Here is a 13,988-nt window from a genome sequence, read left to right as displayed (position 1 = left end):
GAAGGGACAGTTCAAGGAGTCTGAAAGGGTAGAGAGCCACAAAAAAGCCTCGAGTCAGATGTGGCCCCAGCACCTCACTTTTCCCACCTTTGCTTTTGGTTCCTTGTGGCTGAGGAAGTTTAGTTGTTAACTGAAAGCCAGCTGAACTGGTTCAACTTTGTTTGGAGCACCACCCTCCTTTTCGATCTAAAGCCAAGCAATTGTTCAGTAGTGGCTTTAAAGCTTGCAATTCAGTAGATTTAAAATAAACATAATACTGCTGTTTTAATACACACTGTGTGTCTGTGTGTGTGTGTGTGTGTGTGAGAGAGAGAGAGAGAGAGAGAGAGAGAGAGAGAGAGAGAGAGAATGAGAATGTGTGTTTTGTGTATAAGCCTTGCCTTTATTGCCCTGTCATATCACAGAACTGAGTAGATAGGTAGATAGGTCTTGATGTCTTAAGAAGAACACTAAATATTTTACTAGATTAATAAACAAAAAGACTCTAAATCGTTTTGAGTCCACATAGTAAGTTGTGAAAACCTTATTTTCTTCTCCAGCACCACACAATTTCTTTCACGCATACCGTGTTCCTAAAATTTTAATCTATTCTTGCAAAAGTGAGCTTCAATTTATGGATGAGAAAGGATGTGTGAGATACTTATTAAAAGCAGTGAGGCTATGGCTGATTGTGGGAACTTGGAAGCATGCACTTGGATATTGTAGTATAGCCTTCCTCAGTCTGGTATGCTCCAGATGTGCTTAATTACAGTTCCCATCATCCTCATGGAAATTGGCATATGGAGGACACAAAATTGGGGGATGCTGTGGTAGGGTATAATCATTGCTTGCTTTAAAGGCATACTACTTTCCATAGAGGTTATTTGTAATTGTCTTGAGCTGAGCTTTATTCAGTTTCTGCTGTCATGAAATGAACATTTTTGTATCAAATTGATCTTCAGTTAAAAATGCAGCAATCTTTTTTCTGTAGCAAAAAACACTAGTTTATGGTACTAACTTTATATGTCAGATGTGTGTTTTGAAGCCCCCAATATTTCTTTAAATTTATTTCTTTTCCTAGAATTCTATAAAAGTGAAGTGATCAAGAATTCTCTGGTAAGTTGTCTCCTTTTTTCTTCATCTTTCCCCTATTTTATCTAGATAATTTACTGGAACGTTGTTCTCTCTAAATTCTAAGAGATTTTACGGTTTCCATTTGTACTCATATAGAAGTTGGCAAGCTGTTAAATGGGAGATGGACAGTAGGTTTTTTAAAGGGAATTTGCTTCCCCTTATTATACCATTGGCCTAAAGACTGAAACAGACCGCTACACACTCCGACGATGCCCCAAAGCTGGCGTCACACAACACGCCTGGCCACATGGGGGATGGCTTTGTGGTACTTCAACAGCACGGTGGCGTTTATATGCCACAGGAGAGCTACAAAGCTGGTGTGGCACTGGAAAAACCAGCTTTTTACTAACTCAAAAAGCAGCTGCAATTTACCACTTCTTTTTGTGCCGGCAGAAAGTTGGGTTGGGGCTGCAGCATGCACTTTCATGGCCTCAACCTAGCATTCAAAGGGGTGGCATCAAGCCGCCCCTTCAGAGCCATCTGTTTCAGCCCTAAATCTGCTGTAATATCAGCAGAGGAAAACTGAAATAGTTGGCATACCATAGGATGTGGAAGCGTTGTACAAACAATAGTGCACAGTTGCATTCTTGCTGTCCCTAGGCATGCAACCAGTTGCACATTTGGAAACTGCCACGGATTTCTCTCCTGTGCATAGTTCAGAACTAGGTGCCCACAAATGCAATATTATTTGCAGTAGGGGAATTGCACCTTTGGATTCTGACCATTATCTTCCTCTGACCAAACAGATTCTGAAACACTGTTCCAATCTTCTGATAAAAGGTAGCAGTTAAGATAGAGAGAGGGCTTTTCATCTGCCTCTGGGGCTAGGCATGGTGGAGGTGTGCCTACTCTCATTCTCTCCCTCCGAGGCCAGAGTGGCGGCGGTTAAGATGGAAGGAAGGCCTTTCATCAGCCTCTGGGAGTAGGCAGGGGTAGAGCCTTCTATCTTCACATCTACACATCTTAGATAGATATACATAATTGCGCTCTGTACTGACTACTGACATAACTTAGGCTGCCTATGCACTGCAGAAATAATCCAGTTTAATACCACTTTGACTGCCATGACTCAGTGCTATGGAAGCCTGAGAATTGTAGTTTTTTGAGACATTTAGCCTTCTCTGTTTCCACAACAAACTACAATTCCTAGAATTCAGTAGCATTGAGTCATGGCAGTTAAAATGGTGTCAGCCTGGGTTATTTCTGCAGTGCGGATGCAGCCTTAGAAGTACTTAATTATAAATTGACTATAGGAATCCACCCACCCATCCATTTCTTTGTTTACACCTCCACCTTTTCTTCAAACCTGGGGCTCAAGGAAGCATCGGTAAATCTACGGCGCTATATAAATAAAGCATAATAATAATATTAATAATAGTTAAATTTGGGTCAACACAGTGCACAGCTAGGTAAAATATTCCTGAACATTTTCACGCTACTGGAACTGTCCCTCTTATTTCATATCCACAGAATCCAACATGGCGAAGTCTGGACTTTGGCCTAATGCCTGATCGTCTTGATACGTCAGTGTCCTGTTTTGTGGTGAGGATATGGGGTGGCAAGAATGACACCTATCAGCTACTGATCGAGTGGAAGGTTAATCTAGATGGACTGAAATATGTGGGCCAGCAGGTAAATTTTTTTTAAAAAAAAGTTGTTTCAGCTAGGTAACAGAAATTTTGAACAGCTGACTCTTTTGAACTATTTAAGCAGAATTCCTCATAAGGAATCGAAGATTGTGAGTCAGCAAATCTTGTGTAGAATTTGATGGTATGGTTAGAATTAGCTACTGATTTTGACAATTGAACTTTTTACTTGCTTACCAGTGAATAGTTGTCCTAGTTGTTTAGTAGCTTTGTAGCATCTTGAAAGAGTAACACATTTATTATGACATCAGTTTTATGGGATGATTTGGTTAGTTTTGCACATTGTGAAATTTGCCCTGAAAGTGATTCTGCCTGGGATCACCATACAAATGGTGATGGACTTTGAATAATCAAGGGCTTTTAGTAAATGCACTACTGCTATGATGACTGCTACCTTAAGTGGTAGAAGAACTAAATAACTGAAGGACTGGAAGAAGTAAATAACTGAGTTAGAAACAAATAGACTGAATGTGTGACACTGTTTTTAATCGACAGATACATGCTCGCAGTCCAAATGAAATTATTTTTGGGCTAAATGATGGTTATTATGGAGCATCCTATGAACAGAAGGTAAGAATATGCATCGTATATGCCTCTGTTTTGTATAGAGTAGAATTCCTAGACTTGGAACAGATTGCACGCTTTTGCTTGTATGTTCTGGGGAAAACCACTGCAGTCATTGTTACGCCAATTAGGTACAGGTCCATAGTGGTTTTGCATAGATAATGTGTCTTGTTCTCTTTGGAGTCTGTTTTATAGTACAAAGTGACTTTTAGTTATGAATACACATAGCTTTGCAGTAATTTGGGGTGATTGCTTTATGAAAGCTAAATATTTGTTCTAGTTGAACACTTGAAGCACTTTAAAATGTACACTACAGCACCATAAAATGTGCATAAAAATTCTCTCCTTTTTCCTCCAAGGTAGAAATCTTGTCATAGTTGCCACATCTAGTGATTACGAGGTCAGAGTCTAATAATGTACTGTAATCACAGCTTCCTGAGCAATGAAATCAACAGCTTTTGGTTTATGTGCTTAAACAGTTCAGCACTGAGCTTTCCTCAGTCCAAAAGGGAATTTTGAGGCCCTTTAATGCTAGTAACAAATTAAGTGAATAGCTGCTCTGTATGTCCATTTGCTCATTGGAATTGGGGCCAAAAAGATAACAGGAGGACATGTGTTTGTGTTAAGATCTTTGAAAGATGTACAGATAAATATAGCAAGCCTATTAATCACATTCATGCAAATCTATTTGGCTTGTGGAGCATCCAGTTTCAGGTTAATGGAAAATTAGATCCATCTGGGGCAGGTTGCTCTCCCCTCATTTCTTTCCGTCCGTCCGTCCGTCCTTCCTTCTTTTCTTTTTTCTTTTTTTTCTTAGTTGTGGGAACAAAAAAAACAAAAAAAAGAGAGAGAGAAGTATTATTGCCATGAGATTCACTTGTAGGAGTGCATTATGAATACTACTGATAAATAGTTGTACAATAAAGCTTGGTGTTGTCTTATTTTGTTCTTAAATGTGTGTTATTCCTTAGTGATCCCTAGCTTGCATTCTGTATGAAGCATCATGTCTCCCCTCTGCCAAGCTGTCACCATAAGGTTTTTGAGTTGTTGGGGCCATTATACATGCAAGGAACTGCTCAACCCTCTTCAGTTATGTTTCGGGCACCTGCTTCAAAACTAAGGAAATGTTTTTGGGCTGCCGGAGACCATTGTATTTATTGACTAGTTAAGTAGATTAGAAAGGAACATTCATTCCATGCATTCCTGCATGGGGCAGCAGGGAGCTTATTTTCAAAAGTGTAGATTGTTGCATCCTCCCTCAGCACCCTCAGAGTGCCTTGATAATTGTAAAGTATTAATAAAACCTTGTTTGCCTTCTAAGGGCCACTCAGGAACCCAGAAGAATAACCTCCTCCAGGTGGATCAGAACAGTGTTCGTAATTCATATGATGTCTTCTCTTTGCTTAGGTAATCCTTTTTTTTCTAAATCCTGAATCAGAATCTTTGACACAGATAATGTTATAAAAAGTAACACTTGTCATTAGGTAGAACATACACACTGCTCCAAGAGGTTTTCACATCATGTCTGATATTCTGCCTGTAGCACTGTTGTAAATAAGCTTGTTCCATCTTTGATGCCTGACTTCAAGACCTCCTTAAGATTATGTTAGGCCTTTCCTGAGAGCCAGTATTGGACTAGACTCTCAGTGAGCCAGTGCTGGACTAGGACTCCAGAGCTGAAATCCCCATTTAGCCATCGAAACCTTTTGGGTGATCTTGGGCAAGTTGCTTGCCTTAGGGTTGCCATCAGAGTCAATGTGAAGACACATAACAAAAATGCATTAAATTTACTAGGGAGTTTAGCTTACCACATAGGGCACTAACTGGTGATGAGTTTCCTAGCATTAGTGAGTACACATGTAAAGGCACCCTTATTAGTATGAACAGTAGCGAGCGTGGATGCTCTTATAGCTGTACTGCTGCAGATGAATGGTAGCTTTATCCTTAATACAAGACTGGCTGCATTGTGGCTCCTCACATGGCTTTGAACAAAAATTCTCATCGGCTCTAGCTACAGCCGGTGGCCAGGGATGGCAGAACTTGCAGCCTAGCACCACAATTACCTCAGATTACCTACTGCTGTTCTAGTGGTTGCAGTATGTTTTAATGTCACTGATTAGGAGCAGAATATTTCATTCTTTGTTGCCCTTTCTTTCTTCTGCTATCTTAATGTTCACTGATACTAAGTTCTATCTGATTTCTTGAAACAGGAATAAATTGTAGAGAATATGACAGTATTATTGGCCATAACCAGTGTTAATGCAAATTAGTTGTGCTGTCTGTGGAGATAAAATCTTCTCTGAAATCTAAACAGCACCCCAAAACTTGAGAGCACACATATGAGTTTTCTAAACGTGTTAAGAACAAGCCTCACAGGATCAAATAATTAGCCTGTGTAACCAGCAGTTATCTGCTATATGCCAACTGTAACAGAAGTTCACCAAGGCCTTGGTTCTTTCTCAGCCTTGCTTGTTTCACTTTGAAACGGAAATTAAAAAGGAGCAAATGCCAAGTTCTGCATTGAGGCAACAATAATAATAACCAAATGTACAGGTATGGAATGGAGCAATAGGTGGCTTCACAATAATACATGAACAAAGGTTCTCATGGTTTTATTAAGTTGAACATGCATCAGCACCATGATGCAACTACAATAGGAAAAGGTCTGTTGGAGTTCTAATTTGCATAAACTGCACTATTGCTTACAAGTCATGGGATGCCATTGTTTCACTGTATTCTGCACTAGTCCCACCTCTAGAGTATGGCATCTAGTACTGAATGCCTCTTCATAATTGGTGCCCTGTCAAGGTGCTCTTATCATTGCTAGTGAAATCAGTTATCCTAGATGAGTGATGCTGGGCTTTTGGAACTCCTATAAAAGAAGGAGAACAGTTATCTGATATTAATGCTAATGGTGTAGCTTTCAATTTTCTTCCCTGATCACAGGCTTATGGGCCCTGTTCTAACTGGTCCTATCCAAGTTCTTTAAATGGTAATAGTAACAATGAGATGTCAGTCCATTTGCCTGCAGATCTTGTACTATAAGTATTTCAGTATTATTCACTGAGCCCTGGCTATCTAAAGTTTAAATAGCTATTTTATCCAGTTAATTTGCAGTTCTAAGGCGTGTCGTATGTACATCCACTTGTATATTCCTTTGCTTAAACTAAAGGACTCAGTCCTCAGGTTGTCTGCTTATGAAATTTTAGTGTTTTTCGAGCTTACTTATTTATTTTATTTATTTTAAGTATTTATACCCTACTCTTCAGCCACAAAGGCTCTCAGAGCGTCTTATAATTTTTTTTTAATTAGACAGTTACATTAAATTAAAGGGCTTAATCATGGATCTGCAATTAGTTTGGTTTTCTGATAGTATATCCTTTGTCATCCTTATGTCATGGATAAATTGCTTTTCTCATGGGATGTTTATAGTAGTGGGTTTTTGTAAGACCCAGACTAAACCTACCTCTTTGCAGATTATCTATATGTGAATGAGACAAAACAATATATCCCTGTACTTTAGAGGCTGCCAGGTTTAGCTTGTTGTTGTTCTGTGCCTTCAGATTGTTTTCAACTTATGGCAACTCTAAGGTGAACCTGTCACAGGGTTTTCTTGGCAAGATCTTGGCTGCACAGCTGCATCATACTCTGCACTAACACTCCAGAGACAAATCTACCTGGTTGCCTCTCCACTCAGTATCCTTCCCCAATCCAGATGCCTCTCTTGATCTGACATAGGCTCAATAAAAACGGGCAAAAAGTGCCGCCTGGGGCCGATTTTAGGACTCGGGAGAGCAGAGCAACCGCATTCTCCCGAGCCCCATCGTGCCATAATGGCTCGTCCCCATCTACACGGGACCGCCATGATGATGTAAGCATGGTGCAGTGCCACGTGGATGTCATCAATGCATGCGAAGGTGTCAATGGTGCCACAAGCGTGCCCTAAGGAGAACCCACCAGGAGCGGGTTCTTTTTAGGTCTTCCAAAGGCCACAGTGTTTGGTTGCTGTGGCTTCTGTATGGGGCAGAAAGAGGTGGTGTCTCAGCGCTCCTTTCTGCCCATCTGTATCAGGCCATCGTTACGAGGGGCATTGTTGTCCTTACCATTCAATTGTATAGATTCGTTTTTCTTGTCATGTTTATCATATTCTGGTCCATCTTTCATCCTGTTTCTGGATTAACTAACTACTGCTAATTTATAGAGTCATTGTACCAATTAGATTGGGGGAGACTCAAATCCCAGCTGAGCCATGAGACTCACTAGCTGACCTCAGGCCTATCAGATATATATTCACAGCCTAACCTCTGCGCTGTGGAGTCGTAAGCATAAAATTGGCAGGAGGAGTTGTATATACTACTCTTTGCTCTTATGGAGGAAGAGCAGAATAATATATTTATGTATGTAATAATAATAAACAAAAATAATGGATTGAGGCAGGGAACATCAACAAATAAAAACTGCACAATGTCAATTAAAACACATTAATCAAAACATGCAACAGTTTCAAAGGACAAATAAGATCATTTAAAAATCATCTGGATAAGCTTGCTGGAAGAGACTGGTCTTCAATGCTGATTTAAATTCAGGCGGTGTATTCAGCTGTTGAATCTCTTCTAGCAGGTCATTTCATAGTCTAGGAGCGGCTGAAGAAAAAGTCCTCTGCCTGACAGTTGCCAGTGTAGTCCTAGCTGATTGGAGTAAATGTCTGCCAGAGGACCTGAATGTACAGGGCAGTTTATATGGGAAGAGGCAATCTCGTAGGTAATCTGGACCTAAACCATGTAGGGCTTTAAAGGTAATAACTAACATGTATGTATGTTGTATGTATGTATTGAGAGTGCAGGCAGCAGTATAGTTGTATCATATTTAACATGTATCCAGTTTTCAATATTTAGGATAGTTATTTTAAAATAAGATAGACTTGCTATCTCTGAGATGCTGAGAGAGGAAGAACAGTTATGAAAACAGCAGAGAATAACCACTAAATTTACAAATAGCCTTTTACAGACAGATGTATACTTACTTGCCTTGTAGCCACTCCTGAGTGAAAATTATTGTAGACTTGAGTCATGGTAGGATGGCCTTCAGATGGTTTGTGAGCACCAAATGAACACAGCTTTGATGACCATAAAGCCAACGAACACTCAGTTGATTCTGCTCTCCATCCCATCTGGAAGATATTTTGGCTTGCAGCTTGGGAAGAAAATTTAAGACCTATGGATTGATTATCAGTCGCTTTTCTTTAGGTTTCTACTGATTTGTAGATTGAACAGATATGACATACATATGAGAGAATTTTATACAAAACCAAAGACAGCTTTACAGGTGGATGCTCCTCATGCATTTCAAAAACATATCTTTTTCAGGGGAAAAATAAATAGTATTTTAAGCAGAAAACAATATACCATGAAAATTCTTTCCAGCAGTCTCAAGTGGAGCATAAACATCCCTTTCATAAAGTTGAATTTTCAAAGCATGTTTGGAACACAGATTTGTGCAGTTCATTGTTTGGTTCTCTATACAGCTACAGTGGACTCCATGTTTTTAATAACTTGATTTCTTGGTGATCTGATGCATATATCTCCAGCATTCCTAGCAAACAGTTCCCCTCATTTTTTTATTGTTCTGTGATTCCATTCTCTTATCCTTTTAACCCAGAGAACTTACAAAATTAAGTTTAGAATTGGCACATAAGCAGTTTGTTGCATTAGGATTTCTTTTTGCAGTGTGAATTAATCCATGCACATACGTTCTTATCAGTAACCTGTAAAGAGAGAGAAAGATGCAGTTGAACACACTGTGTGTGTATGTAAAGAGGTGTGAGCCAAGACCAGGAACAGAAAGAAAGGGGTCTCAGTTGAATGCTCTAGAACAAGGATGGGCAACTGTGGGAGGCTAGGGGCTACATTGGTCCTTCAGGAGACCTTGAATGGCCACACAAACTCCCTGCACTGTGGTGATTGTGTGTCTTCAAGTCATTTCTGACTTATGGTGGCACTATCAGAGGGTTTTCTTGGTAAAATTTGTTCAGAATGGGTATGCTCTTGCCTTCCTCTGAGGCAGGGAGAGTGTGCCTTGCCCAAGGTGCCTTACGCAGTGGGTGTCTATAGCCGATCAAAAATTTGAACCGTGGCCTCAGGCTGCATCTGCACTGCAGAAATAATCTGGTTTGACACCACTTTAACTGCCATAGCTCAATGATATGGAATTCCTGGAATTATAGTTTTATGAGACATTTAGCCTTCTTTGTCAGAGAGCTCTGGTGCCACAACAAACTACAATTCCCAGGATTCTATAGCATTGAGCCATGACAGTTAAAAGTGGTGTCAAACTGGATTTTCTGCAGCCCCAGTGTCCTGGCCCAACACTTAAACCATGGCATGATGTTGGTTCTCCCCCTGCACTGACCACTGAAAAATTAAAAAATAAATCAAGAATTATTTTTTTGTCCCCCAAACAGCCTCCAGGATGCATAGAGGGCATTTTCACCATGTTTTGGGGCCTTCCTGGGTCATTTTAGGCCTGGGAAAGGCACTTTTTCACAGCGGGGGGGGGGGGGGAGTTACTTCTTGTTTCAAAAAGACTTATTGAGACCTTACTGGTCCAACTCTCCTTCCCCCATTTGGCAGAAATGTCTCCCACCCACATGAGGGCATTTGGGGGCAAAAACAATTTAAAAACCTAAACAAAAATCTTTTTTAAAAAAAAACAACACCTGACAGGCCCAGGGGACCTCCAGACGGGGTGGAAATGCCTTCCCGATCATCTAGAGAGAATTTGGGAGAAAACAAAAATGCCTGGTGGGTGACATGTGGCCCCCAGACTGCACTTTGCCCACCCCTACAGTAAAAACAAGGTCAGGTAATTTTAGCCCTGGGATAGAGAGAATGTCTTAATCGTTGATTGTAAGGCTCTCTTGTTGCTGTTGCTGTTGTTGTTGTGTGTGCCTTCAAGTCGTTTCAGACTTACAGTGACCCTAAGGCAACCCTATCACAGGACTTTCTTGGCACGTCTCTTTGGAGGGGCTTTCCATTGCCATCCTCTGAGGCTGAGAGAGTGTGACCTGCCCAGGGTCACCCAATGGGTTTACATGGCCAAGCAGGGATTTGAACCCTGGTCTCCAGAGTCATAGTCCAGCGCTGAAACTACTATGCTACACTGGCACACAAAGCTCTCTACCAATGTTACTATTAGCTGACAAAGAGCAGTCAGAAGCCCATGAGAGAAGATGCTAATACGAGGCCAAAGTCACCATCCTGCTGTCTTGCTTGTTTCACTTATTGAAGTCATTTTTATCATGCTGTTCATCTGAAAGGGCTCCCAGAGAAGCCTACAAAGAATCAATACAAACATGATCATTCTTCCTTCCCAGAACTGTTACCTGAAATCTGTTTGGAAGGAGAAGTTTCCTGACGGGTTTATAACTGAGCATTACTACTAGAATGGGCACTACTTCCCATCTCCTCCTGCTTTGTGAAGTCAAAGGCTTTCATGGTCGGCATCCATAGTTTTTTTTGTGGGTTTTTCAGGCTATGTGGCCATGTTCTAGGAGAAACAAACTCTTCTAGAACATGACCGCATCCTCCTGCTTTGTTGCTTGGGAGGCCCAATTGGTGAGCCAAGGGAATTACAGTTACTGTAAGCGGACCAATATCAAGTTCAGCGCTGGGAATTTTGGATCTATGAATGGACTGGCTTCACTAAATCTCTGTGTTGGGGGACCAAGTGAAGACTCCTAATGGATGTTCAACCTAGCTATAAAAATGCTTTGGACTCTAAACTATCTTTGCTGAGCTTGCTTCTGTCTCCCACCAACACCTTCAATCTTGTTGGATTAGTTGCTTGGAGTTAGAAAACTAAAATTCAGTGTAGCTGGTCTACCAGGAGGTGACACTGTTGCCTTGCAAGAAAAAGAATAGTGATAGTGGGATGGCTATTTTAATGAAAATACATGTGGTGAGGCTGAGCTACACACACTTGGACTGTCTTATTTTTGAACTTGATTCAGCAAGTACAGTTTTGTTCCATGTTCCTGCAAAAACATTAAAAAATAAATTCTCAAATGTCTGAGTTCTCTAATTGCGCTTACAAGAAGGTGGAATGCTGAGACTACCACCTGTGTGTGAAACCAACTTGGTTTCCGCTTACTTCTCCGACAGGCTAACCCTAACAAAGTGGGATAGCTTTTATTAATGTAATGTCCTCATAAACCAAACAAAGGGAATGTCTGGTATAGCATTCTCATTTTAACTGTGGCAAGCTAGAGGACTGCCTTTGGGAAGCCCACAAAGGAGGTTCAGAGGCAGCAACCTTCCCCCAACATTTGCTTTCTGTATACTTCAGCATTAATATTCAGATATGTTTCTGGTGAGCATGAAGTTATGTTTAACTTGCAGTTTTTTTATTTATTTTTAAATAAAATAAAGTATTTATGGATGCTGTATTAATGGATGCTGATAGAACTGACCCCCACCAATTTTCTGAATCCCCTTTTAAAGCCATTATAGCTAGTGACTAGCTTCACATCTTGTTACATAAAGAAAAACATCTTCTTGCCTCTGTCATTCTATGACTGAAAAAAAAAAAGAATTTTTGGACAAGAAAAGTGTACATCAGTGAGTGCATAATCATGTTAACAAAACTGTATTACACACATTTAGTTATATTTTGCATAGAATAGCTATTTAGCTTTTGATCATTGAACAAAGGAAAATCTTTTTCTGGCCACTTGAAGTCTATGACTACTGTCAACTTTGCTTAGCGCCCTCTTGGCTTTGGAAACCTTGTTTTGCATTACACACAATTTAGACTCATCTTTTCAAGCTAAAAGGATGAGAAACGCTATCATTACAAGCTGAGATTCTTTAGATGCTGGCGTCTGTTTCCATTATAGAACAACCCCTGAGGTACTGTTTCTCCTTATTAGCCTTGACTTCTCTTTGAATGCACAGCAAGTAGAAACAGTATCTTATGTCTGTAAGATTTGTCTGCCTAAATAAGAGGAGCGCACATACAGAATGGATCGCTAATGGTGGCATTGCAGAAAAGCCCGCACCCTGGTCATCAGCACAAGTTGAGCCACACATCTGCATGTTCTCCTCTTTGCTGGTTCAGGAAGTTAACAGCAGATAGAAATGCACAGGTGGAGGCCCTCAGGGACCTGTGGACTGGAAATTGGGACGAAGGCAAGCAAGACCTTAAAGAGGAGGTGGGAAATGAGCTCTGTCAGTGGGTCTAAGATTATGTGTTCCCTGAGATCAGTTTCACTCTCTGCCCAACCCAGCCCCTTATAATCTTTTAACACATGAATGGGGAGTGCCTCTATCCAACTCTTGGGGCCTCTAGAGTTCAAATGAATGCAAATGTTTTTCAAAAATTAAAAGGAATCTGCTCTTCTTGTTCAGTGACCACTGAGCATGCTGGGAATCCTAAATTCTACATGCTCAGTCTCGAGAGAAATAGCCTTGCCTATGTTATAGTGACCAGCTTTGTAATGGGCCTGAAGAGAGCAGACTCCAAGCTGTTTCCGTCATTCTCCTTCGTTCTCACTAATAACTCCTGACAGTGCAGCTTTCTGTGGAGCTTGTTGAAGGGTGACCAGGCCCTGGACATTTTGTTCAGGATTAAATCAGGAATTTTAACAGCTGGCAAGTGAGTGTTGAATTCTAGCCTGGGGCCATAGGAAAACCTATATAGAAAAAACAGGCGGCTTATGAAGGGAGGGAGGATTGAAAACTTCAGGAAGATGGCTTAATTTTCCATAGAGTCGTAATGAGAACAATATTTACAAGTAATACATAGAATACTGAACTCTGACATTTAAAAATAAGCCCCCTTTTCAACCTGTTCAATTTCTGAACATGTCTTTAATTTTCTCATTCATCTTGAATGCTGTAGAATTTATCATGTAGTATTTGTTTGAACGAGCCTTAAGCTGAAAAGTAACGTGCCGTGTAACTGGCGTGATCTCAATTTGAGCATGGTAGATTGGTGTAGTGGTTATCTAGACTCCTAAAAACTATCTGCATAGTTTTCTTTTAAGGGCATATTTGCACATGATAAAAATGGAATAACAAGCAACAGTGGCAATCTTGTGTTCATCTGCTTCCCCTCTGTGCTACCTGTAACCTGAAGTGCAATTTGTCCATGCCCTGATACTATTGCATAGTCAGTGTCATTCTTAACCACACCCATGACATTTTGCTTCCATTCTGGTTTGGGTACCATATTTTGAATGGAATCAGAGATCATGTGGTTATCTTTAAATTTGTTATCAACAAAGTCATAGGCACACTGGTCAACAGAGGCGGGCCAATTGCTTGTGTGATTGATCTTTGCCCTTCTCAATTTTTGAGGTGTTTTCCTCAGGGTCATGGAACTGGTCAGTTCCACGTTGAGATAGTTTGTGATTCCAACATTTCTGTATGATGTTGTGATCAGATTCCTTCTAAAAATATCTGAGTAACTATTTACCCATATCAAATTAGCCAGATATTTGAATACATTATGGTAACTCAGATAGATGAAGCATTCTTTAGATCTGTTCCATTGTGGTCTCAAGCCAGGGTTTGTACAGAAAGTTGCCTATATTTATTTGTTTATTTATTTAGAGTATTTAGACCCCAGTCTTCAGCCAGAAAGCAGCTTACACATTGTTAATTAGAC

General features: G+C 40.4%; 1 protein-coding gene across 1 annotated transcript in view; it reads left to right on the top strand.

Moving 5' to 3' along the window:
- UVRAG (UV radiation resistance associated) overlaps window positions 1-13,988 on the top strand; it is a 120,524-nt gene that overhangs the window by 19,269 nt on the left and 87,267 nt on the right. Inside the window, exons 3-6 of the mRNA XM_089513015.1 lie at window positions 1,061-1,095; window positions 2,584-2,745; window positions 3,255-3,329; window positions 4,645-4,730. Of these exons, the coding sequence (XP_089369141.1) occupies window positions 1,061-1,095; window positions 2,584-2,745; window positions 3,255-3,329; window positions 4,645-4,730 (358 nt within the window). The remainder of the gene's footprint in view (window positions 1-1,060; window positions 1,096-2,583; window positions 2,746-3,254; window positions 3,330-4,644; window positions 4,731-13,988) is intronic.

Source organism: Sceloporus occidentalis, unplaced genomic scaffold (assembly GCF_023333645.1).
Source record: "Sceloporus occidentalis isolate IW3139 unplaced genomic scaffold, rSceOcc1.0.p SCAF_2, whole genome shotgun sequence".
NCBI classification, from domain to species: Eukaryota; Metazoa; Chordata; class Lepidosauria; order Squamata; family Phrynosomatidae; genus Sceloporus; species Sceloporus occidentalis.
Note: the sequence above shows the minus strand (reverse complement) of the source record. Positions and strands in the feature narration are given on the sequence as shown.